Source organism: Maylandia zebra, linkage group LG3, assembly GCF_041146795.1.
Source record: "Maylandia zebra isolate NMK-2024a linkage group LG3, Mzebra_GT3a, whole genome shotgun sequence".
NCBI classification, from domain to species: Eukaryota; Metazoa; Chordata; class Actinopteri; order Cichliformes; family Cichlidae; genus Maylandia; species Maylandia zebra.
In genome coordinates, this window is record NC_135169.1 from 39,098,207 (window position 1) to 39,125,573 (window position 27,367).

General features: G+C 40.4%; 2 protein-coding genes across 5 annotated transcripts in view; one reads left to right on the top strand and one right to left on the bottom strand.

Annotated features, from left to right (window-relative positions):
- Positions 1–15,297, top strand: part of LOC101469296 (RNA binding protein, mRNA processing factor) — a 38,323-nt gene extending 23,026 nt beyond the window's left edge. Inside the window, exons 6-8 of one of the 4 annotated variants that reach the window (XR_013096917.1) lie at positions 4,838–4,901; positions 12,316–12,435; positions 12,931–15,297. Coding sequence is in view for 2 of the 4 variants with exons in the window: in XM_076881836.1 (XP_076737951.1) it covers positions 1,119–1,246; positions 4,838–4,900 (191 nt within the window). In the remaining 2 variants the exon portion in view is untranslated. Of the gene's footprint in view, positions 1–1,118; positions 1,247–4,837; positions 4,908–12,315; positions 12,437–12,930 lie in introns of those variants that run through there. The other 3 variants (XR_013096916.1, XM_076881836.1, XM_076881835.1) reach the window with 3 other exon arrangements.
- A 6,276-nt stretch (positions 15,298–21,573) lies between these two features.
- Positions 21,574–23,380, bottom strand: LOC101468989 (fatty acid-binding protein, intestinal). The gene is made up of 4 exons (XM_004554477.4): positions 23,115–23,380; positions 22,613–22,785; positions 22,215–22,322; positions 21,574–22,128 (listed from the first exon to the last, which is right to left on the bottom strand). The coding sequence occupies exons 1-4, from the start codon at positions 23,179–23,181 to the stop codon at positions 22,078–22,080; spliced, it is 399 nt and encodes a 132-aa protein (XP_004554534.1). The 5' UTR covers positions 23,182–23,380; the 3' UTR covers positions 21,574–22,077.
- Between the last annotated feature and the right edge of the window lie 3,987 nt (positions 23,381–27,367).

Here is a 27,367-nt window from a genome sequence, read left to right on the forward strand (position 1 = left end):
GAGCAGCCTCTTAACTCATGTAAATTATCCTTTTGCCTCAAGCGTCTTAACGATGTGTTTTACAATCACTGGAACCAGACTCGTTGCTATAATATGGAAACACTCGTATGTAGGAACATGTAAATGAAGTTTAGTGGTGGCTGATAGTATTGGGTTTTCTAGCTGCCTCTGATAGCCTTGAGCATTTTAAGCAATGCTGGGTTAGACATGTAGGTAGTAAAGCTAACAGCTAATTGCTGTTAGCTTTTAGCTTTCCTCAAAGCTAACGTTAGCTTTGACGAGAGAAACATTTTTTCTATTACGGAAAAATGAATGGATCATTCTTACTCCAGCCTGAAGCAAACCACAAAAACACTCAAAGTTATGTAGACAGTCTCTGTCTCGTGACAGTAGTTAAGCTGCAAGTTTAGAAAATAAATCTTTCTCGGCTGTATTGACATGAAATAAACACAGATGTTACTAATGTCAGTAATGAGGGCATTGTTCTGTTTATGTACGCAGCCTTAATTACAGTGAGTAGTAACACCTGTGTTTCTTCAGGAGGTATTAATCAAAAAGAGAAAATAAAATCATTTTGTGAAAAGCCTGACCACCTCATCATAATTAGATCATGAACAAAAAAGTAAACTATTATTCTCATGTATTTTGAGGTTATTCGATGCCTGAATGATGCTTAAACACAAAAGCTTTATGTAGCCTTTAACAGCAGCCTTTAACATACAATATTGTAGATATATGTAATGTGATTGCAGTTACGATTATTGTAACAGTATTTACCAACCATATTACATCAAAGTACCCACTGTGAAGAAGGTCTGTTGTGTAGAACGGCATTTGGGCTAGTTTTATTTGGGTAGTTATTTTAAAACTTATCTAAATGAACTCAAATTTCAGAAGTTTTACTCCTACCTCTAAAAAAACCCTTTTTTTGAGTATCTCTGTCTGTCTCCCAGTCTCTGGTTTAAACAAGAGGAAGCGACTTCAGACAACTGACATTCCCCCAGCACCCACCTTCACAATCACCACCATCACCGCCACCTCCACCCTGTCTCTCTAGCCACCCCACCCATCCACTTGCCACTCTCCTCACTCCACTCCTCCTCTTCTTCTTTCCACAGATGAGCTCACAGTGCCTGCTCTCTATCCCAGCAGCCCAGACGTGTGGGCCTCATACCCGCTGTACCCGGCGGAGCTGTCGCCGGCCCTTCCACCCGCTTTCACCTACCCCTCCTCGCTCCACGCTCAGGTAAACCCACCTCCCCTCCCCCACCGCCACCGCCGCCTCAGTCACCTAGCCCACCTCACAAAGACCTGCTGCCGTCAGCCCTGTTATCACTCTCTGCTTCATCCCACAGGTGCACCTCAGAGCACACATGACCCATTGTCACTGTTAAACACAGTCATGTTTAAATCAAATGTCTATCTATTTTTGGGGCTGGGTAGTTATTTTCCTTACAGACAAGGAAATGTATACCCAGCATCACTCAGTTTCATCAGTGTAAACAAGCTGCTTCTCTATAAAAGCATCTAAATACACATTTTCTTTGGCTGCAGGTTTTCATGTTGACTTTTATTGAAACACTTTCAAGTGCAAACATATATATAACTATTGCCGCTGATACTGATCAGTCATGTTCATCTGCTGCACCAGTAGCACAGTGAAGGCAGAATTTTGGTATAATTTAATTGTTACATTGGTGCTGAAATTAGTGAGTTTATAAATAATTGAATTGTCAGTCCATTTTCACCAACCCTTCTCAGCGGAGCTGTTACCCGATCCCAGCACCTTCCAGAAATCGAAGTAAACTTAGCTGTTCACCTCACTCTCAAACTGCATGTCACATAATGGAGCCTGTGGTTTGGGCTGAGTTTTAGGAGGTCCAAGCAGGAAAAATAACTCTTCCACAAATTCCAAATGATACTTTTTTAAATCAGTAAAAAATAAATTCCTCAAACTGAAACTGATTTGTCCTGTTTTGCTTTTTATTTTAGACTAAAATCCTGAATGTATCCATGCATGGATACATTTACATCCACATATAATTTAGAATCACCACTTAACCCACTGTGTAAGTCTTTGGACTGTGTGACAACCTCCACACAGAAAGTACATGCAAACTCCACACAGAGAGGTCACAGCTGGCTTCAAATTAGACACCTTCTTGCAATGAGATGACAGTGATACCATTGCACCACCAGGTAGTATGAAATAAAGAATTCAACACCAAGATAATGTTAAAAATGGCATCACAGGACACAGTTTTCAGATCTTGTAGCTGCTTAATCTGCACAGCTAAAATCTGCAGCTGTACAAAGGGTTTGGATCATTTTACCTCCATCTACCTCATTAATTATAGCAAATCCTTCTTTTCCAACCAGCCATGATCCAGTTTATTGAGGTCTTCTAATCTGCGCAGCTCTGCTGTGAGTTCATGTTAAAGTTCATTATCGATCTCTTGAAATTCTTCTCATGAAGAGCGTTTGATGCAGGCAGGCCCTCATGCAGTCTTAATGCCACGCATACAGTATGTACGGTTTTGAATGCAAGCTCTCACTGCTCACTTTGCAGTGTTTCAAACTCAATGTGTTATACAGTCATGTGGTGTTGCTTTTCTCTGCTCGAGGGAAAATTGAGCATTTCCACTTATAATATAGATACTAAGGTTATTTAAGTATAAAGGCCTCTGGGCGAAAACACTAGCTGAAGCTCAGATGATGTCAGCATTTGAAATGAATGCAAGAATCTGCCTAGCTGGCATTTTCCCACATGCATCGAGTATATTCACACCAGTGGCAGCTGATAACTGAAAAAACGAGGACGGACGAGAAAATCAATTCATGTTATGTTATAATAGTTAGTATATTTCCATTTTCTCGTGGTGAAGCAGTAAAACAGTGCCTGTGCTCTGGATGGGAATGATGTATGTATTCTTTGAAGCCTGCCAGCTTTGGTCATTTTGAAGAAACTGGCCCTTTAAATGGACCAGAGGGACAGACAGCAGTGCGCATTTCTGTGAAGCCCACAATAATAATACACCAAAATAATTAGTTAACTAATTACCAGCCTACATATTGCCATGTTTTCATAGTTACTGATGTTTAGAGCGGTCAAACTTGTGCACATTAGTGATACCGTGATCACTACCGCAGATACCGACCTTGAGCTAAACGGGAAAACTGGAAAAATAATAAGTACGACAAGAAAGATGTTTTTGATTTTAGTGAGTCAGTTTATTCCAAACCATTTAAGCAATGAGGGCTAAAGCTGTGCCATCACTGCAGAGCTCTCTACCCTTTGCCCAACGGGATCCAGTCACTCCAGTCCAAATCTATTTCCTATGCTAGTCCTTCATGGTTGCCTTAATGTTACCACTGGCTAGTGCAAGTAGCTAGCTACTGCTTGATTTTTAAAAAGAGAAATGAAATGGGGAAAATTCTATATGTCCTGCACTTTTTTCAAAAGACCCAAATCAAATGTCACGAAGTTAATCACGTTTGTACAATATAGTGGAAGAGATCTGACGAGTGGAAGAACACAGTGTCAGTGTTTTACTGTGGATGTTCTGGCTGAGGTTGTCCTCCTTTAGAGCATCATGCTACGTGTTCTGCTCACTAACAGAGTAGTAGGAACGAAGCCAAAGTGTATTAAATTAATGGAAGAGGACCCGCCCTGAGGACGTCAGACTCAGTGGCGAACTGAGGCTATAATTCAGGCTGGGACATCATCTCTCAGACTACTCTGTACATGCAAACCATCAGACTGCTAATTCTGCTGCCTTACCCTGGCTGCTGTTTAAGGAAAAACAATATGTGGCTATCAGAAATCACATCTAGCCAAAAGAATTCTCTTTAATCTTATTATTGTGATGTTTAATGAGATTTCGAAAATAAATAAATAAAACTACTTATGTCAATTAATTAAATGTTTTAATTGCAAGTAAATTACAGCTGAAATATGAGTGTAATGAGTGGAGATAATCAATAACCACAACAGTAAAGACGCTAGACGAAAATAACAATGAGTAGGATATTATGAGTAAGAACGAGCCATTGTAATACTTTTTAAACACAGAGGGAGATACTCTATTCAAACAATTTTAAAACTGAGGCATCAAACAAAAGTACAAAAAAACTTCACACACATTCACTGAGACTGATCTTGAGCTACAGCAGTGTAGCTTCTGCTCCCAGCTGGCAGCATTAGCCACTTTTAGCTGCATCACTTTTTTTTTATTCAATTCAATTCAGTATTATTTATATAGTGCCAAATCACAACAACAGTCACTCCAAGGCACTTTATATTGTAAACACAATAAAACAGAGAAAACCACAACAATCGGCTGACTCCCTTTGAGCAAGCACTTGGCAACAGTGGGAAGGAAAAACTCCCTTTTAACAGGAAGAAACCTTTGGCAGAACCAGCTTGCAGAGAGCGACAGAAACTGCGAATACTCATTTAAATGCATCTTTTTTGTGTGCATCTGCTTACCTGAGATGGCACACATCGAGTCGTATATTCATGTCAGGCCAGTTGACTGACCCCAACGACCCCACACTGACTGACCCTCTGCCTCTTCCCTGCAGATCTCACTTTTGAGACAATCTGTATTTGTATAATTTTAAATACTATGATCTCCCTCTTGTCTCTCAAAAGAAACAGAGGGCGAGCAGTCTCCTCTGCGGCCACGACTGAGCCGCCCTTCACGCACACATTCTGACACGTGCAAAGTGATCGTTGCCGTGTGATGTTGCGAGATGGTCAATCTACTTTCTGTTAACATGAGCTCACCTTTTAGGCTCCACAGTTTTATGTTAATATGTGATTATGTGTGTTTAGATTCGTTGGCTCCCGCCTGCAGATGGAACTCCTCAGGGATGGAAGTCCAGGCAGTTCTGCTGAAGTATGTGTGAGTAACAGCACACACATGCACACACACAAACACACACTCACACACTCGTACGCACACATAGCTCCCTGCCCTGCTGCGTCAAAGAAGTGTACATACTCTGGTGTGAAACCTCTTTTGTAAATGTTATGACACTTTGCATAAACAGGAGTAGAGTTATCTTAAACACATTCCAGGAATATCACGGGGTGTTACTTCACGCGTGTTTACCTCTTTTGGCCCTCAAACCTCACAAAACGTCCATCCTGCTAACTGCCAAACTAACCGGCTAATTAGTCACGTTTCCTCTAGTAGACGTCAAAAACATATATACTAATTGCTAACAAAAGTACAGCCTGTGGTTCGATGAAACCACACACGCTCCTCACACATGATCATAGGAGATGAAAGGTGCGATCTAAAGGGGAACTCCATTATTTTCCCCACTCTGGTCACAAGGTACAGAGGGTCGACTTTTCCCATTGATGTTATGGTTGATCTCAGGCATCAAAAGCAGCAAGTCAAACAGAATATACAATGAGTGCCAATGCCAACGTTTAATAAATCAGACCGAGAAGAGGTTTGCAAATATGACTAAAATGCTAATGCTAGCTGCTTTGAAAGGCAACACAGCTGCAGGGAAAGTCACTCAGTTCTTTCACTACTCGCACTACAGTTTTGAGACATTTAACCTGGCTATTTCTGTTCTGTGCTGCTTTTTACATCAGCTCTACTCCAGCCAAAGTTCAGAAGAAAATTTACAAGATTTAAACCGTTAATTTGAAAAGTAAAGTCAAGTGCTCAAATTGTCTCGACCAAAGCTGCTAAGCTATTTTTTCTAAGCTATTTCAAAGTTGTCCATTCACAGTGGGAATAAAGCTCTGAAAACCTTAAAATGCATTGACAGACGAATCCTTTAAAACTTTAAAGTAAAGCCCCTACAATAATATAAAGGAAATCCCAAAAATCAGACAACCCCTACGAGGAAGCGCTTTGGTGACAGTGGAGATGAAAAACTCTTTTTTTTAGCAGGAAGAAATCTTTTTTTTCTTCCCCTGGTCACTGCAGATGGCTGCACCTCCCTGAGCCAGGTTCTGCTGGAGACTTCTTCCTGTTATAAAGGAGTTTATCCTTCCCACTGTTGCCAAAGTGCTTGTTCATAGGTGGTCATATGATTGTTGGAGTTCTCTGTTTTCTCTGCATCAGTAGTATCTTTACCTTAAAATATAAAGCGCCTTGATTTGGGACTACATAAATAACACTGAATTGAGTTGAACTGGTCTCTGTCTTTGAAGCAGCCACACAGTTGGATTTTGTTTGTGTTTCATCCTTAGTTAATGAGGATCAATTTTTTTACAATTTCAGGACAAGCATCAGGTTTCTGCAGTGAAATAGTTCTAAGATATGATTACATGTGCTCAGTCGTTTTTCTATGGAGGATCAGAGGAAATTAGACCTGCCTAGCGGAAAGACGGCTGATATTTATTATACTTGTGTGTGAGGGAAAGTTTATTATTATGCACCCGCTCTTGCATTGCTATAATAAACACGGAATATTGTTGTGTAATGTTGTTAGTTATATAGCACAGATATTAGGTGCTGTTTGTCATTTTGTCAAACCCTGGCAGGATGAAATACATTTTTTAATTTAAAACCCTGTTTTTGGCATTTCTGCATTCTGACAAAGTGCACAGTGGAGAAGCATAAAAAAGATGGGGCCGAGGGAGACGGAGGACGTGATCCAAAAGGTCGTAAATGGGAAATATTCACCCAGAACCACTGAGGTACCTGGGTACTGCTGGAAGGGCCGTTTTTATGAATCTTTATTAGAAACTGATCAGCGTGGGATCTTTATTTCAAATAAATTACAGATGACTTAATTTTAGTGGAGCGGCAGACGGTACACAGGGCCGATGGCTTCTAATAAGTGCTTTGATAAGTACATGAGTCAGCTATAACCACGCATGAGCAATGCAGCACGTGCGCTTTGCTTGGGGGTTCAGACAAACTGAACGCTGTTGTGCTTGCAGAAAAACAAAACCACAAAGCAAAACAAATCCCCTGCTAGTCTGTGTATCTCTGTTGGCTCTGACTCTGTGTGTGTGCATGTGGCGCCAGTCGCACTGTCACCAGTACCCTCCCTTCAGTCTCAGGACAGGAAGAAACATGTTGCCCCAACCCCACAGGGAGTCAGCAGGGAGTGGGTGGGTGGTGGTGGAGGTGCTAGTGTGGAGCCTAACATTCATCAAGCTGTTGATTGGTGCTACTCCTCCATCACCTCCTTCGAAGCCTACATCATAGCTTACATGTCCGTTTCTTGACATGTAAACATGCTGTGTGAGGAAAACGAGCCATTTGAGTAATTTGGATGTTTCTATGACTCCTTCTCTGCCTGCGGTGGGTGGGGGGTGGGTGGGGTGTACAAAAGAGGAAGGAGGGAGGGGCTTGGAGGAAATAATTACTTCTCTATCAAACCAGAAGGAAGTCGTTTGGCTGGTCAGGCTGCCCCAGTGGATATTAGGCCCTGAGTGAAACAACAACGACCCCACATCCGGCTCACGGTGGAGGGCAAAGTGCAGCCGAGACATCCAGTCAGAATATTGTTATAATTACAGGTGACTGGTGCAGGAGCACACAAATTATGCAGTGTGCAGCATTACTACATGTTCAAACATAAAGCTTCAGACAGACGAGCACACACGGTATGCAAACAAAAGAAAAGCTTCGGTTCATCAACATTACAGAAGACAGCTCACGCTTACTTGCATCTATTCACGCCGATACTTTTTTGATTTACTTGCCTCGGCTTTAAGGGGATTTGTTTTTGTTTCTTTCACTCCAATTATATTGCTTCCAATATTGCCTGAATGCTTCTAAATAAACACTTTAACATCCTCCTAGAATCACTAAACACAAATTTTTACGTGGGACCTCTAAAGGTTTCTTTCCCTCGATCCTCAATCTGGTTTCTAGAAAGACAAGCTTTCCTAAACACAATCCTAAACCATAGGTGGGGAAGCAAGAATATATATTATATACAGGTGTATTGCAGCATAATGCAAGCTACAGTATTAATTAAAATGATAGAAGAGATGATTTTACAGTGGACAAAAGCAGTCTCATAAATAAATCTATTAAGAGTAGCTTATGTTACACATGTGCTACTTGTGTTCAAAGTAGAGCTGCAGGGATATTACTGATGCTCTAAAACACATCTCCCCAGTAACCATGTTGCCATAGTAAAACTGAATGACACTTATGTAGCTCAGTGTCTGCCTTGTTGAGTTAACCTTACTACTGAAGGCTGCCCCTGACATTTTGCATCTTAGCAAACAAACAGTTAATCCATACAAGTGTCTTTAGGCCTTCGTCGCATTTCAAATAAATGCAGTCGACTTGCACTCGATGTCTCGAAGCTGGCTGTGATGAGGGTATAACTGATTTGTGCAATGTAATCTGCTGGGCAGAATACTTGTGAAATATTTTTAGCTGCATGACTACAAGAATAAACTTGAACAGAGGTTAGGGAAAGAAGGCGTCTGTGTTGCACCACTGTTGTGCAATCTGTCTGATATTGTCTTTACAAAAACAGCAGAAAGGACAAGATTTGTGAATTTGTTGCTAAAGCTAACTGGGTAAACTTGAGAGATGCACGCTCACAAAAGCCCGCAGCTCTGCGGTTCAGAGAGGCCTGTGGTCGGTCGCTACTTGTCGACGAACGGAGACCACTCACTGTCTGAGTATGCGACTTAGGAAGCGTAACTGCAGGCCTGAATGTGCATGTGTGAACAGCTGGAAGTGAGGTAGCATTCAGGCGTGACTGGTAATGAGTTGTCCCAATCACCTGGCTTCCTGCCTCTTTAGGAAAGTGCTGTTTAACAAAACAACAACTTTATTTACAGCACCTCATGCAAGTTTAAGCAGCTACTGGTTTTTATTAGAGGCTTTAAGTTTTTGTTCTTGTGATCCCCCCAGGAGGCTTTGTCTGGTCAGTCGTCTGGCTGTTTGAGAACCTGAACTATATTTGACATTCGTGCTCTGGTCTTAGGTTCCAAAGACAACCTAATAGTGGACATTAATGCCCAGTGAACTGGAGGGAAAGGTAATCCGGATTTTCCATCTGACAAGACATGGTGAGGAAGTGTAGGGGGGTGTAAAACCCCTATCATGCATGCCTGTGTGTGACCCTGAAAGAGACAAATGTGCGTGTGTATGCAGCCTGGCTGCCTGCCTTCAGGAGCTTTTTTGGCCAATAGCCTGACAAAACCCATGGTTCCTGCACAATGTTGCACTAACTCCCACTGGAGGAGAGCTGAGGGCCAGCTGGGGCCCTTTCTAATAAGGAAGTGGGACTTTATTCTTCCACCCCCTGCTGACAGATGCACACACGCACACACACAAACACACACAGTGTATAGTACAGTGTAGCTGCACTGTGGCACCAGCTTGTAGGAGCTGGATACATGTCAGCAGCTGCATTCATCACCACCCAGCTCCAGCAGTTATTGCTGGTATGTGAGAAACACAGCCAGGGCCTAAAGGCTTTTCCCCGGATTAAAGGGGTTTCAGACGGCGATCTTTTTCATGGCCACGCTGCGCAGGTAGAGATCTTAAAGGACCACAGGGGTGTGTTTGAAGTTTTAGCTCGATATTAGATATATTTTACAGTTTTTTGTTGTTGCTGTTGCTTTTTCATCATTTTTTCACAAAAACTGACATCAAGCCTGAGTTCATTTTGTAAACTGTAGATTTTTTTGACCCCTTTAAAGGCAGATTAGGAATCCGAGGGACATTTTTGGGAGGTTTTTTTCATCTGAAACCCAAAGTTTACAAAGACATGTTGAAAGAGAAATTTTACAGACATAAAAAGAAAGAACAAAAAGGTCCTCTCTTCTTCATTTGCAGCACCGTGTCAGTGATAACACCGGGACGAACATTTGCGACACGAAACCTGGTTGAAAATTTTGGAAAAAAAAGGAAACAACCCACACATTCACGAGAAACCGAGTCACCTCCCACACTCAGAACTGCTTGTTTACTTATCTCACATCATGCGCCCAGGCCGAGTTATTGGATGTAACACATTAAGCCGACAAATCACTAAACCTTTCCCTAATCCGCACAGACATGTTCAATGATCAACCCAATCTTTAACCTTGGTGTCTCAGCCAGAACAAATAGGGTGCTCTGGAAGTATGCGTCGCATCAGTTTAGCCAAGCGGCTGTATAACGCATCGATTGCCTCATCCCTGATTGAACACGCAATGGGGCATTAGCTAGGCCAGCCATCCCCCTTCAAAAACGCACTGTTCTCTGAACAGGGAACACTTCCTAAGCCACCTCTCTTCTTTCCCTGCAACAGTCTATCCAGCTCCTTCTTTCTCTTAAGGTCATATTTGGATTAGTAATTGTTTATTGTTCCACTGAGTCCCCCCAAACTCAAATTCCTATTTTTGGTGATCCATCTGGTGTGGGAGCTTGCATGGTTGACCTTTCTCTTTGAAGTGTGGAGGTTGGGGGTTTGTGGAAGATCATGTCAGGAAGACATCCTGTGACAATGCAAAACTTTGAGCTTGAAAGACTTCTGAATGGACATGATATTACAATAATAGTTCACAAATAAAACTGTGTAATACACGTCCTGACAAAACTGCTGGACAATGGGCTTCTGTATGTGGCTCGAGTCTTGACTTAAGATGTCTTCTGCTGCTTGGTTTCGTCTCTTTTGAGCTACTGATTTTAAAGAAACAAGATACACTATTGATTTTTCCTCTGTAACAAAGAAATTAGTTACACTGCTGCTTAGATCACTGTCGTGTTACTCCACAACATTGCCTAGGATACATTTCCACATAAGTGCCAGGTTATGACACAGCATTAAGCCTTTCATGTGCACACATACCGGCATAAATCCCTGATTTAATGTGTAGAGCAGACATATGATAGTGGGGTTTTTTTGTGTTGTTATTTTAGCGTCAACACAGGAAAACCAGCCAGAAAGGATGTTACACAGAAGTCACTATAGTAGTATAACATAGGCAAGATTTCCTTTACTATGTCTGAACCAGTGCATATCTCTGTATTTGTTTAAAATCAGTCTTTCAGATTGATATACATATATAAGTCTTGAGTCACCCCTCACTTCTTTATATTTTGCCAGGATAATTGAAAACAGGCACAGAAATTTGCACAAATATGTGCAAAAATACATGGAAATACAGTATATAAGGAAAAAACAGTGACAAGCTTGAAATTCAATAATTGGTATGACCACCTTTATTCTTCAACACAGTCTGAACTATCTTAGAAAAGCTTTTTAAAATTTTCTTTAAGTAGTCTTCAGGAATAGTTCTCCAGGCTTCTTGAAGAACATTCAAAGCTCTTCTTTAGACGTCGGCTACCTTTTGTTCTGTTTCCTATCACGATGATCCCACACTGCTTCGAGGCCAGTCCTTGACTGATACTGTGTCATTGTGTGTTTTTCCATCTAGGTATGTTTCTGTAAAAGTGTGTTTGAGATGCTGAAAAATGAAGAAATAACTATTTTATACCCTTCAAAATTATTATCTTTGACATTTTTGTAGATTTATTTAAATAAACGAGAACAAGTTATGTAGACAAAACTCTAGTTCATCCCTTGATTTTTGTGCCTTTTCTATGTTTGATAGGTCAGTGTTACATGGATATGCAAATAAACGAAATGGTCAAGAACTGGACTAAATGAGTGAAACAGCAGCCAGTGTTCAAAGAAAAACTTTGAAATACTTTCAGAAAGCTTGGAGAACTATTGCACAAGACCACTTTAAAAATGACTAGAAAGTCTTGTTCCTCAGACGTAAAATATAGAGAAATTATGGGAGGCTCAAGACTTTTGCACCACACTGTACAATCAGCTTAATTATCGCTCTGGATCCAGGGGTCTTTTGATACCTGCTCTGTAATATTGTGTATTGTGTTGCCTTTACAGGCAATCGGAAAGAATGGATCTCATTCCTGGGCATGGGTCCCTTTACTGTCAGAAATGATTTCCCCTTTGTGCAACAAATTCTAAGTAATGTCCACCACGTAATCACCACCATTCGAAAGTTGTTGACCTCTCTGCCATTTTTGTCTTCGCTCCATGAGGTTAGACAGTTGTGTTTATCTTTTTTCTCTCTTTTGCAAATAAATAGAGAATTTGTGTAGTGAAAGTAACAAAATCATGCGATTAACAACTTTGTAACTTTGTAAAACTGACACTAATAAGCTGCTGCGTTGCCCTTCAAACATATACCAGTGTGTTCAATGCAGCTGAACTTTGTCATACCAGTAATCGAAGAGCTTGAGAACATTTAAAAATCATACATTTTTGTTGAAATAAAACCAAAATTCACTCCTCTGAAACATCATCAAAAGGATTTATTCCAACTGTCTCCTTTTGTGTGCTCAGGTTCCTGATGTGTGATGGTGGCCGTGGCCGGCTGTGACGGGCGTTGCCGATTGCCTCTCGTGTCCTATTAGAAACCAGGAGGACCGACCTAACTCCAGCTGCTGGAGCAGCGCACCGTCGGTGAGTTCTACGTCTCGGAACGTCACAACCGTTGATCCCAACAGGCGAGGACAAAAGGTGTAGATCGCACCTCGTCGCCCGTGTAGCGGGCCCCTGCAGGGGAGAGGGGGGATTTTGAAAGTGTAGATTTGCAGGAAAAGGTGTGAAAGTCCTTTTTAAAAAAATAAAAAATACAAATTTGAGAGACAGCATCAGTCAAAAACATCCACTTGAATGAAGGAAGCAGCGCCAAACTGTACTGACACCGTGTCGACTTTCATCTGTGCATGTTTGAGATTTGCGAAATGTTTTGAACAAATACACCAGAATTTAAGCGCGAGATAGAGCGCGCGTGCATTGAATGTGGGTGTGGTCTTGGCACTGGATCGGGTGGGGATTTAAAAAAATCTGTGTGACTTTTACGGCTGTTAGTGTTTCCACGTAATCCCCGGTGTTCCCATTATACATTTGCGAACTTCAGCCTCACCCCGCTGTCGTTCTGTCTTTCTCTTTCAGGCAGCAGCAGCCTCATGGGCCTCAGGACATACTAGACCCCAGCCTCCATCACACATCGAGTCCCCCCCCTCCCCGAAAGTCCCTCCAAATCTTTTTTATACTGTTACGTAAATTTACAGGCAGCGCTTGGCTACACCTCCTCTGACACCTCCGTGAAAGGTACCAGGCATGCACAACAAAGGCGTCCGCGCTCTTTGTTTACCGACTGACTGCATCGCCCGCCTAGCTGGTCTCTGCATCCTCTACGTGCGGGTGTAAAGCCGGCCACCTAAAAGGAGTGCAAACGTTGTTTTATGCAGCCACTTTGCAGACGCCCGGAAGTGTGGCTAAAGTGCTACTGAGTAATGTTATTATATGACTATAATTATTACTATTCTGTATATCATTCATATTAATGTTATTATGATTATGAAATTACATGTTGACGCATGACTTTGCAAAAAAAACAAAAAAAATAGAGCGTGAGAGAGAAAACAACGAAAAAACAATGCTGTACATTTTTAGATATTTTAAAGAAATACAAAAAGGTATTTTTGTAATCAAGACGATGTTTGAAACGGTTTTGTTTGGGTTGATTTATGTTGTGCTAAATCTTGTGAGGACGTTTTATACCTTTTCTTTTTTTGTTCCCTTTCTGTTCGGTGCCATTTTAAAACAACAAGTCGCCCTGCTATACCAAAGCAGTCCTGCCAGTTTGCTCTTGTCTCTGCTCCAAAAGGAATTTTGATTCGCTCATATGTGTTGTGTTTTTTGTTTTTTTTGGGGGGGGTTTTTTGTCCCTCTGTGGCGTCTTTACCCGACGAAACGAAACACAGAAGTCTTTTGTCTGAAGCGATTTTAACGTTGAGTGACAAAACGCACCTGATCCAGCTCGTAGTTTGGCTGTTTGAGGTAATCAGATGTGTGAAAAGAGGCACTGACAGGAAAAAGCCATCGCCGGTGGAAGGTAGCGTGACCCCAATGTCACGTATAGCGTGATGGCAATACGCGGCAAACTGAGCTCTGCTATAATTAGGAAATCGCTCCTTCGCTGTGGAGGACAGCAGCACAGTATAGAGAAACAAGACCAAAGCTTTTTCTTCTTTTTTCTTTTTTTACACTGGAGAGCTATCTAGGCTAGTGGTTATTCCATTTTTGACTACTTTTGTAGTCCTCAGTCTGATTTCTTATGAAGTATGACATTATTTTTGCAGCATGTCCCTTTTGGTGTCACTCCAAAGAGCCACTCTGCATCTGAAAGGATATTCACTTTAAGCGATTTGTGTCTTTTGTCTATTTTTAGGGAGCCGCTGTGATTCAACCTGCTTTTGTAAAGTTTGAATTTACATAATAATGATTGGAGTGAGATGTATAAAAAAAGGAAAAGATAAAACAGTCTTTTGTAATCTTGCAATAACGTCTTTGCTGTATGACATATCATCGAGTGATCATATTTCTGTGACATCTTGACGCCAAAATCTTCATTCGCTAATACGAAACCAGTCTCCGAAGGCCAAGTCGCATTTCACGCTGATGTGACAATCAAACGCCGTAAGGAGACAAGTGTCCCCTGTGATGTTTAGCCCCTCTGTGTACACTTATATCGGACTGGTTGAATCATACAGTAGCCAAGTGTTTGTAATTAATGATAATATGCATCATATCTATTAAATCAGCTGAAGGGTTTTTTTGTTTTGGTTTTTATTTTTGCTTTTACAGACATTTTTAAGCCAAGTGTGGCACTCAGATTTATTAGAACAAGTATTTATACAATGTGCGTGAATGTTATGTGTGTTTTTTAATGGGTGTTGTCTTTTTAAGGTTCATAGAAAACGCCCATCATATAATTCATTGTAAGTATTATTGTAAGTTTAATTGTATTTTCATTTGGTAAGAATTACTAGAGCTTTTTCCTTCGTTTGTATCGGTCTGATTGGAGCATACTGTATGTAACATGTGAATACTGTTTTACCTGCATCATTCACTGTGAAATCCAGAGAAGAAGAAGATATACTCCTCGAACGAATGGGTCTTTTGTGTTTCGCCAGCGGTACCGTACAAAAGTTCCTGAAAAAACGAATAAGACGACTCCTCCCCCTCCTTTTGTCAGTGACAAATCATTTCTTTACTTGTTTTAGTATACCGCGTGTGTAGCTGTGTGTTCAGTGCATGTTCACGGCATGTGTGTGTGCGTGTTCTTTTTCCTAATGCATACAGTACTGTTGATATTTATGTACTTTAGCCGCTGTAAGGAGAAACTGTATTTCAGTGAATTGCAGAGGTTTGTTTGTTTGAAACAAAAAAAAAGGAGATGATCAAAATGAGACGTTTTTATGAAAATGTTAAATGAAGACATTTCAGGCCATCTGCCATTAAAGATTGACATTATCTGTGCTGTCATGATTACCTTATTTGTTCAGAGTGTGCAAGTTTTCTGAAATGTGAAGACACTGATAAAACTCTGATATATATATATATATATATATATATATATATATATATATATATATATATATATATATATATATATATATACATATATATATCACTTTGCTAGTACTGGGTTGGACAGATGGGGGTGGCACAGATCGATCAGTGTGCTGGAAACATTCCTCAGAGATTTTTGTCTTTATTCATCCAAGGGGATGAAAGCATCGCACAGTTGCTGCACATCCATGATGAGAATCTCTTGTTCCTCCACATCACAAAGGTGCTCTGTTGGATTGAGATCTGGTGACTGTGGAGGACATTTGAGTGTCATGTTCAAGAAACAAGTTTGAGATGATTTGAGTTTTGTGACATAGTGCGTCATCCTGCTGGAAGGACCCATCAGAAGATGGGTTTGCTGTGGTTATAAAGGGGCAGATCTGGTCAACAACAATACTCAGGCTGGCTGTAGTGTTTCAATGATGCTCAGATGTTACTAAGAGGAAATGCCCCTCAAACCATTGCACCGCTAGCCTGATACAAGACAGAATAGATCCATGCTTTCATGTTTACACCAAATGTGGACCCTACTCTCTGAATGTGGTTCTGAATGTTCATCAATGAGGTATTTTCACCCAGAAAACTGCTAAGTGAGCAGATGGTAGTGTCCGAAAATCCCAGCAGATCTGCTGTTCCTGGATTCAAATTCAGACTAGCATGTCTAGCATCAACAAATCACCTCTCTTCCTCATTCTACTTGGTTTGAACTTCAGGAGGTTGTTTCAACCATGTCTACATCAGTCACTGATTAGCTGATTAGACAGTAGCATTAATGAGCAGTAGAACATTATACCTAATGAAATGGCACAAGAGTATTTTTGATGAGAAAATATGAAATCAAAATTTTTTTGTTTGATTGTTTGGTTTTTGGTCACAGGATAATTATAGCAAACCTAATAACCATTAAGCTAACTGGTTCCTCTTACGTGCTAACAATCTGAGCAGGCTCACTGAAGCGCAGTATCCTGTGAACTTGCCAATGTTTAGTCTTTTAATAACTATGTAAATAACTGGTACTACCTGGGCCTTTATATTACAGGCCATGGTTTACATCATAGGATATTTTTAGACTTCAAGACTGCATTTGGTAATTTTGGCTCCTCTTAGAAGTGGCCTTGTACCCACAGAGAAATCCACCTTCGTATAGTTCCATTTCCTCTTCCATTCTTACACTTTTCATTGGATAATACCTCCCTCGTAATCCCAGTAGACCATCAAAACATGATGTGGGATTCTATAAAATGGTTTGTGTATCAGGAGAGCTGGAAACCTCTCACTGCCCTCTATAAGAATAGCCCGCCTAACCCAGGGGCTGGCTACTCCTGAGACAGAGGCCACAGCCAATTTAGTTTCTCTCTTCACTGTCTCCACTCTCCTGTCAGCTCAGTCACACCAGGTGGCACACAACAGCTTCTCACACGACACACACTCGTCCGTGCCCAGTGGCGTTCACGCAGGGTGTCGGTGCAGAGCAAAGTGAAGGACGAAAATGCTTGTGCAAAGGTACGTAATCATCTTGGTGCATGCATGCATACGCCCAACCGGCAACACTTTGTAATGGTGTTAGTCCATTTGACAAGCCCATTAAAGAGGTGTTTCTGTCTCATGCTGTTCTGGCTGCAGGATGTCAGACAAATGGACTTGCTGACAAGCATTTTTATTTTATTTCACTGAAGTGAACAGTCAAAATTCAGGTAAATTAAAAATCTTCTCCTTGGTTTAATACATTACCTGAATATGTATGTTTTTGTAAACTTGAATTCGTTTTTGGGATCGTGCCTGTAAAATACAGACCAAACATTAGCATTGCTTAACAAACATTCAGCTAAAAACTGATGTTTAACACATTTAATACTTTCCTAGCTGGTTTCTAATGGGTTTTATTTGTGCCCCTTTTATTAGTTGTAGACACACAAAGAGAATAAGCCAATCAGCTACCGCAGAAAACAGCGAAAAAGCTTCCACTGCCATGTTAGCATACATGCTAGCAACTGAGCTTACAGCTAATAAGTACATGCTAACACGCTCATGCTGATAATACTAGGATGTTGATTTTATTGTTACTAATTATTTTTTATATATATATGGTTTTTTTAAATCATATTGACAATAATTGTGTGTGTTATGCTAATGACTATGACTACTGAAAATGAATGGAAAAATAAATAGAAATGTAAAAACAAAATAAAAATAAATAAAATGAAAATAAAAATTTACATAAGGCAGCGCTAACTAGCAAGTTCGAATAATTATTTCAAAATTTCAACTGACTTCTGAGTAACTCAAGATTTTGAGATACTAATACTACTAATAATGATACTAATAATACTAATAGAAATTCTGATTTATGGATGAAAAATTATAAAGGCTTGATGATATATTTCCTATTAATGTCTCATCTCATAAAGGCCAGCCAATGGCCAGCTGTCTCAGCTCCATCATCATCATCATACTTTTCACACAATAATGTTTTCAAATGAACATGTTTGGCACAAGTCTCCCCATCCGGTCCAGCAGATGGCCCCGCCCCTCCCTGAGCCTGGTTCTGCCAGAGGTTTCTTCCTGTTAAAAGGGAGTTTTTCCTTCCCACTGTCACCAAAGTGCTTGCTCATAGGGGGTCATATGGTTGTTGAAGTTTTCTCTGTTTTTATTATTATAGGATCTACTTTACAATATAAAGCACCTTGAGGTGATTTTGTGATTTGGCGCGGTATAAATAAAACTGAATTGAAGTCACATCTGAGCATGTATGCTGGCATCAATTGTTTATAGTAAGACTGGAATCTGTGCTGACTGTCTACTGACTCATCATCCAGCAGTCTGCATGCGTCTCTACAAAGGCCTGCAGAGTCACTGTCCAAACAGTGATTGGCTAAAGCTGGGCCGTGTCTTCTTGGAAGCATTGGCCAACTAATAGCCCCGATGCTCACCAGCACGCCGTCAGTGTCTTTGTGATCGTTAGTCTTTCACATGAGCTGACGACTTCAGAGTGAGTCAGTGAATTTGATTTCACTGCGGTAGAGGGGCTGAGCTGGGCGAGGAGTGGCTTCTCCCTGTGTTGTCCTTTCTTTCTCCTCTTCTTCACACACACACACACACACACACACACACACACACACACACACACACACACACACACACACTTCTTCTTGTCCTCCTATTATTTTTCCTTCCCCACCTCCTCCTCCTCCCCTCTCATCCACAGCTTCCACCTCCCTCGGGTGGGCCCCTTGCGCCCACAGTCTCACAGCAATCAAAACACTAAAGGCTAACTCTCCCACGACTTTCCTGTTTCCCACTGATTTCACTCTAACTCTACTGGATGCCAGATAAGTACCAGAGATATTATTCCAATAATTTGAGTTGAGATCCAATAATTATGTAGTGGGGCTTTGTGTGTGCATGCACGTGGGTGTGTGCGTCTGTGTAAACAGGGTGTGTTTCATATGGTAACTTGGCTTAGGATGACATCATAGAGCAGCTGAGGACCTTCTTCTCAGACAATAAAGAGCTCCACAGTGCTACCTAGTGGTACAGATATTACAAAGCATTTATGATTCACACATAACCAGTGGCAGATAAAGAGTACACATCTTCGTTATGGTAAAAATAATCCTCTCTCTCTCTCTATGTGTATACATAGCAATAGGACAAAATGAAAGCCTTCATTTGCTAATACAGGTCAAAAAATATTTTAACTTGTAATACTGCCACAGCTGTAAAATCTGAACTTTACACTTTATAAGGTGATCCTATCCATTGCATGGAAGTCTTGTATCAGGCTAATCAGTGATGGAGATGCATCCCATAATGTTGCTGATTTAAACGTCAAAAACATAAAATGAGTGTGGACTGCACATCTTGACAGAGAAAAGAAGCCCTGGCGGCCCACTTTTTCCCTGCACTGAAATCTGTTCAGCCCTCCAGCATCTGACAGGTCTCCGGGGACTTTCCTCCCTAAGGAGGGTTCAGCGGAAAACTGGTGTTCAAAGCAGCCCAGCCCCTGCCAGATTAGCCTTGTTCGTGGAGGGCTTTTACCTCTGTGAAAAAGGGTGCCACTCAGGACTCAGTGGGAAGTTGCCATCGATCGATATTAGACTCTTTCTTTCTCAGTCTATCATTGTAGAGCCAATAAGACTTTAACACTTTATTGGTTTTACTTTATTTGGACTTATGGTTTATATCTAAAGACATCACCTACCACGTCCATACAAACCTCAGAACTATACAGTACAGAGTCCTGAGACCATGATGATGTACTGTTGGTATTATGTTTTGGCTTTTCATATACTTCATTCAGCCCAATAAAACATTTATTGCTTTGCTTTGCAATGCAAATAATACGGAGCCCCGCAGGGGACATGGGAGAAAAAAAAATTAAGACGGACTTTTGCGAGATCTCGCAAAACTAACTCGGGATCTCGCAAAACTTTTGCAAGATTTCGCAAAAGTTTCATACAATATCCGAAAACATCGGAGCACTTTTGCAAATATGTGATATCTTGTAAACCGAGCAGATATCTGACGTTTACACAACTGCATTCACGCCTCAAAATATCTTAAAAATGTATTTTGTGACCCAGAAAGAGTAATATTACAACTAAGTAGCTGCCGCCATTGTTGGAATTCAACTTTTGCGAGATCTCGCAAAACTTTTGCGAGATCCCGCAAAATTCCGTCTTAATTTTTTATTTCTCCCATGTCCCCTGTGGGGCTCCGTAAAATAAAGCTATTGTAACTCATAGGAGTTCTTCTTTTTAAGCATGTAACATCTGATGACTCCCTGTTCAAAAGCAGTTTAGTTTCTATACTTATCGGGTCTCAAAACAAGAGTTTGGGTTTCAGTAGGATAATTATTAGCCAAGATGCCCATGTAAGGAAATCTGTGTCATGTTGATGCCTGCTCTGCCAAAGACTGGAAAACTCAAGCACTTTGAGCAGTGGAAGTTCTAAATACTGGAAACCTGTTGCTTAATTTTGCTTAAATTGCACATGATGAACATCACAAAAGTTAAACTACGCAGGCGTGAAGACTTACCGAACCTGTCCATCAGGCACTGTCTCTGCAGAGTGCAAAAGTCCTGAGCCACCATTTGTTATATTTTACTATGAAAATGGGAATGGGTGCTGAGATTTATAGAAACAAAAACAGAGTTTGTACTTTGTCAAGCTTTCTTGTAATTTCTTTAAGTTATCTTGAGGAATATCTTCAGGCATCTTGAAGGACATTCAAAGCGCTTCTTTGGATGTTGGCTGCCTTGTGCAGCACACTCTGTAAAATGATCCCACACTGCTTCAATGTTCAGGTCCAGGCTCTGGGGAGGCCAATGCATGACTGAAAGTGTGTCGTTGTGTTTTTCTTTCTAGGTTTGCATTTACTTCTTTAGGAGTGTGTTTAGGATCATCGTCATACTGTAAAATGGAGCAGTTACCAATGAGCTTTCCAAACTGTATAGTGGTTCAAAATCTCATGATACTTTTCATCTTCTGTAAACAGTTTTTTTTAGGCTTGCCACTTTTTTTGCTTTTTTTATACCCCTCTTGTTCAATACTGCGCACATGCCGAGAATGATCAAATAATTATCTTTGCCATTTCTTGTGTTTTTGTACAAATAATGAAAAAACCCATAAAAAACATTTTTATCTAGCATTTTCTGAAGCTGGCAGGTCCTAGAATTCGTATTGTGCTGCTGTATCTACAGCAGTAAAATTAAAGGAGGCACGCGTTTCCCTCTTGTGGTCAGACAGCCTCATTACATACATGCTCTTACTCTTTACACCCTTCGTGGCTAAAAACAGCCATGAGCTTTTTGTCCCTGAATGAAAATCATTGTTCACTTTCTAGAAAACCACCATGTGATGAACCATTAGTTCTCCACATAGCACATAAGGGCCGCCACATGACAGCAGAAGGTCACACTCCAATCATGCGCTATAAGAGTGACTGGAAAGCAGTCTGAAATGGTAACGTGGTATTTCACTTAAATCCCTGATGAAGAACTTTTGATGCTCGTAAAAAATGATATCGTAGAGGCGTGAGCTTTGTGCTTGTGTCATGGAAGCAATATGACTAAGATTATAGACTTTTATCACATCTGTTAAGACAATCTTGACTGATTATATTTATCGGACTTAATTCACATGCAATTCAGTCATTTAATAACACCAACACTAAACTCAAGTGACATAATAAACATGCTTTATTGTAGAGGACAATCTGATACATGAGAACCATTAGTGCAATTTGATTTTTTCCCCCTGTTTGAACACACACAATAACATTTCATGTATTTCATGTTGCTGTGGAGCTTTACCTGAAAACAGCCATTACTGTGGATAACCTACACCATACCAATGAATGAGTCCTGTGAAATTTGTTGAAACTATGATGTGCGGATAATCCCGAACCCCTCCAAGACAAATAAAACTAAACCCATTTGAATGTTTAGCTACTGCTACAGATAGATATCCACTGCCAGGATGCTGTTTAGTGTTTGTTTTCTCCTTTCACAGGAAAAGGGATGCAAATTTAACTGCGCTGTGTGACCATTTCAGTGTTTCATGAACATGGTGACCATAATTCTTCTTGTAAAATAAGCTAAATGCCAACAATAACTTCAGATACAGTTCACTGGGCTGTGTGATTTATATAAAAATAAAATTTGAACTTCAATATCCAGGTTACTGCTTCTTGAAAATCCTCTTGGCATCCACCCCTTCATAGTTGTAGCTCTGCAAAGACAAAAAGTGTCAATGGTTTGTGGAGACGTTTATTTATTGGGACTGAATTCGGGATCGACACCTTTGGACCTACTGACCTGCACGAGCTCTCCGCCCACCAGAGTTCTAGTAGTGGTCAGGAGCTTGTTGTTGTCTTTCCTGGTGAATTTGCCTTTCATCATGTCCCCCTCCATCTCCCATGCACCCTGGTTAAAAATATACAGTCAAAGCACTCTTTAACACTCTCCCTTACTGTTTTACATTTGCATAAAAGCGACTTTTAATTCACCGCAGAGTGAATTATTCACTGGAAACTGTTCCTTTGCTTTTAACTGCAGCTGGTTTCCACTATTTCCATTAGCAGAGAATCCATCATTCTTAAAAACAAGCTAGATTTGCCTAAAACAAACCATTTCTGGTTGCCTTTGTGCAATTATGGAACAGCACCTTGACCAAGTGCCTGTGCTTCAGTAATGTTTCTCTTTAGCGCACTCACTGAGACTTCAGTGCCATCAGCCAGGGTGTAGTCGAACGGAACGCCCAGAGTGAAGTCAACCTCTTTGGTGCGTAAAGTGCTGGACTCTTTGACGTGAAACTTGTCCCCGTTCTGCTCGATGGTGATCTTCAGGTTGTCGTGCTCTGCCACCTTGCGTTTCACAAGATTAACACCTTGTAAAACACAAAAAAGCATAGAAATATGAAACTGGATTGTTGAATGAATAGTTATTGGTCATTAACCCCTTGAGGTGATTTTATAGCCACATGATAGTGATTAGTGTTATAATCAGTCCTAAGATGAATGCTGTTACAACAACTACATTAAAACCTAACATCTCACTGCTCTGTGCAGCACCTGCACAACCATACTGAACTCTATGGAAACACAGTTACACACATTATCCTCATAAATTCACACGGCCAGGCTCAGAAAAAACAGAGTTTAAGTGCATGGCTTGACAGTGAACTAAACACTGTCAAGTGCTCTCACACACACTCACCCATTTGCTCCATGAACTTGACATAGTTCTCACTGCGGTCGATCTTCCAGGTTCCATTAAAGGACATGGCTGCAGGCTCGTCGGGTTGAAGGCAGCTGATGATGAAGCGCTACAGCAGACCGTGAGATTGTGATTCCCCAAAGGCCTCAATTTATACACATCCACCCCTCCTTGAGCTGGCATGGAAGATGCTGTTCTTTATCTCACTGATTATCTGTCTGCTGATGTGGCCATTTAAAGACGGTGTCAAATGTAGGCCGATAGCTGCATGACCTCAAGGATACGCTGATAAATGACAGGAGGGCAACTCCCCTCTGCGAATCTGGCACAGTTAAACACTGTTGCATTGTTCTGCAGGGGGAAAAGAAAGGAGGGAGTTGTTTGAATGGGTGCCCCTTTCTACTGCTCAATCTTTTCATTGTCACACAGTTTGTGCCTAGCATGAAAATGATGGTCCATTTAACAATGCATCCTTAGTGTGGCCTCATAGAGGACCCCAAACTTTCTATTTAGGACAGTTTGAGGACAATGTTAGTGTCAGCAAAGTTTCAGAACTGTAAAACTTTATTAACTTTATTTATATTTTCAAACAACATTAGGTTTATGAGTATTAAAAAAACCAAAACTTGCATAGGCATGCATGCAATCCACCAGAATGAGTTTTTGTCACTGTTAAGTATTGTTGACTAAAAATATAATCCGTCTGTTTTAGGTCTCCATCAACTGACTTGTGGGATAACATTAAAAACAAACTGGATGTATGTTTTTATGAGCTTTAGAGATGAAAATAATGTTACCTTTACCAAAAGTGTTTCCAAAACTATCACCATCTGTAGCCCCACAACCCTGTCAGATGGACCCAAGCCCAAAAACCACCTCACAAGACTTCTCGAGGTAAAATGTGTTCATTTAAACATATTTTAAGCTTTATTTAGACTTTTTATTTTTATGTTTTTACCATTCATTGTTGTTTCATGTTCACCTTTAACAGTTTAGCTTGCATTGTTTCAATTGTTCGTCCAAAACTGCTAGCTAAACGTTTAACTGCTAGCCATAGCATTAGCGAAACAAATCAAGCTTTCATCAGTAATGTTTAGCTAATAAGTTAAATGGTTTACCTAGAATAATTATCAAACACGTTCTGTTGTCTTAGCACTCTCTCGTTTGTCTATTTCCTGCATTTTATCCGTTACCCTTGCTTAACTTTTAACATTTTTTCATCCAACCTGTTCAGAGTTGCTACAGATCTTTATGTTACTTGTTTTCAGTCACTTGTGATAGTTTTATTGTATGGCATCTGCCTAATGTGAACGTACCTGCTGCAGTAAACTACATGTGTGTTTTATGGCTGGTGACTGTAGTTTTAAACTGTAGTTTAGTTTTTACTGTACATGTGAGGCTGTCACAAGTCCCCAGTCTGCTAGGGGAGACCAAGTTAGTTTCTAAATGATTTTTTTGACAACATGAATAACCGACATAACTTACTCCACCAAGAAAACATTTTCATGCAATAAATATTATGAAAAATGATAAATATGAATGGATTTTCAAACATAATAGCACTGTTAGCACAATGTTTAAGATGCATTCTTAGGGAGAGCAGACGAGAGCAGACGAGATAGAGGACAAAACACTGCGGGTATTGTCCTTAATTGTCATTAAGCTTGTGTCCATGGACAATGGGGCACTATAGCTGCATTCTTGAGCGGTAAAGCTGCACTCGGAGCTGCACAGCTCACTACATGAATACTGAATACTCTCTGTATACCTCTAGAGTTCCTCTCAGTCACCAAGAGATGCCACTTCCATTTAACAATGAAGCGGGTAAATCCAAACCGAAAGACACAGATGATGAAATAACACAGATCATATTTTAGATCTTGTTCACCAGTCAGTGTCAGTATCAGTGACATTTCCATATTCACTGCACACTCCTTGGCCCAAAATACAGCTGGGGTTGAAGCTACAGGATTCACATAAAAATGTGAGCAGTAGCAGCTGCAAAGGCCAAATGTTAGCGGTATGTGCGTCAGCTCAAAAACTCCTCACACTTTAAGCCCTGCTCGCTGCTGTTGTGTTTAATTGTGGTAATAATCTACCAACTGCGGTGCCAGTGTTGTAAATTTGCTGCTAAATTGTAATTTACAACAAAGCATGTATATATAATCCTAGTAATTTATATTTTACAAGGCACTCATTAGCACTAGCTTTGTTAACTTTGACAAAGCTACCTTTTGTCCCTGTTTCAAGTCTTTATTTGGCCTAACTGGCTGCTATAGTTTCATAACATGAACAGCAATTAAATAGTTTTGCAATTTATCTTACTAACCTTCAAATATTACTAAGAGGTAATTACAGCATTGTTACTTGATTACTTCCACACCACCTTTACTGCAGTCAATAAAAGACAGTTTGTACTTTGACTTTTGATTGTAATGACCTGATACGATGCCTCTGGTAAAATGAAGTGATAACTAGTGAGAATGTGACAGATAACAAATTTTTCTTTCCAACTTGTAATGCATTCAGTGTTTAATGATCTTTCTGTGAAGATATCTCTGCATCTACTGTGTGAGTTTGTACTATCACTCCTTTATAAAATTAGTAAAAGGGTATTGTATTCCATTCTTTTTTAAATATATATATTTTGGTCATGATTTTTCATAATGATTTTCCTCAGTTATTCTTAATAATCCTACATCATACTAGTAGATGAATATAATAACACCTCAGTGTGTGTGCGTGTGCGTGTGTGTGTGTGTGTGTGTGTGTGTGTGTGTGTGTGTGTGTGTGTTCTTATCAGATTTGATTCACAGTGCTGGGACAAAAAAAACTCTTTATTTTGATTGGTGTCAGTGCATCTATGACATCATCTTGGTCGTTATCAAGAGAAAAAAATTAAAATTTTGGGGGTTTTTACAAAAACATCAAGGTTTTTTCATTTATATTTTTCTTATTAGTGCTTAAGAGTTCGGGGTCACTTTTTAAAGTGCAGCACATAAATTGATTAGAATGGTGATTTGTGATGATTTATTAGGCTTTAAACAGGAGGCATGAACTTTGGAACCAGTTGCTGAACTCTGGCCTCTGTAAGTAGATAGCAGTGCAATAGGGTAAGCCTAAATGTACTCATCTGCCACTTTGTTAGGTACAACTGTTCACTCAATCTGTTCAGCCAGTCATACGGCAACAACTTCACTGGACATATAGATGTCAAGGTCAAGGTCAAGGTAGGTCAAGGTAACTTTATTTATACCCAAAGGCAAGGTAAATTTGCTTTACAGAAAAATGACAGCATTTGGCATCCCTTTAAAAACACAAACAAAAAGATGTGGTAAAGATGACCTGCTGAAGGTAAAACTGAGCATCTGTATGGGGAAGAAAGTGATTTAAGTGACTCTGAAAGTGCCTGATGGGTTGGTCTAAGTATTCAGTATCTGCTGATCTACTGGGTAAAAATGCCTCGTTGATGTCAGAGCTCAGAGGAGAAAGGCCAGGCTGCTTTGAGCTGATAAGAAGGCAAAACTAAACTAAATAACTGCTCATTATAACCAAGGTATGCAACTCTGAAAACACACTAAAGCAGCAGAAAACCTTCCTGTCAGCTATGGGCAGGAAACCAAGGTTTAGAAATGCTCGACAAAAGTGGACAATGCAAGACTGGACAACATCTGATGAGTCGCAATTTTTCATGCGTGTAAAATTTGGTACAAGATGAAAGCATGGATCCATCCTGCCTTGTATCAACAAGGTGGTGTAATGTGTGGGGGATAATTACTTGCCACACTTTGAGCTGCTTAGTATCAACTGAGCATTATTTAAACACCACAGCTTTCCTAAATATTGTTGTCGGCCATGTCCATCCCTTTATAACCACAGTGCACTCTTCTTCTGATTACACCATGTCATCTTAAACTGGATTCTTGAACATAATGAGTTCACAATCCAATAAAGCGCCTTTGGGTTGTGGAGGAACAGGAGATCCTCATCATGGATGTGCGGCCAACAAGTCCGCAGCAACTGTGTGATGCTATCATGTCAACATGAACCAAACTCTCTGAGAATGTGCCATGAAGAGTTAATACATTTCTGAAGGATAAAGATGGTGTCCAACCCAGTACTATAGCAAGGTGCACCTGATTCAGTAAAGGACTAGATGTTACAATCCCTGAAATTCCATTGCTTTAAATGGCGAAAATCTCGAGGGATGGCTGTTATGAGGCAGCCCAGAAACTTTACCAGTGGTGCACATT

Bases quoted from the DNA above. Each gene is read 5' to 3' on its own strand.
- LOC101468989 (XM_004554477.4), bottom strand. From the start codon at position 23,181: ATGTCCTTTAATGGAACCTGGAAGATCGACCGCAGTGAGAACTATGTC. The intron at 22,786-23,114 runs GTGAGTGTGTGT...GTGTTTTACAAG, and splicing joins CAAGTTCATGGAGCAAATGG to GTGTTAATCTTGTGAAACGC. The intron at 22,129-22,214 runs GTCAGTAGGTCC...TTGTCTTTGCAG, and splicing joins TGGGCGGAGAGCTCGTGCAG to AGCTACAACTATGAAGGGGT.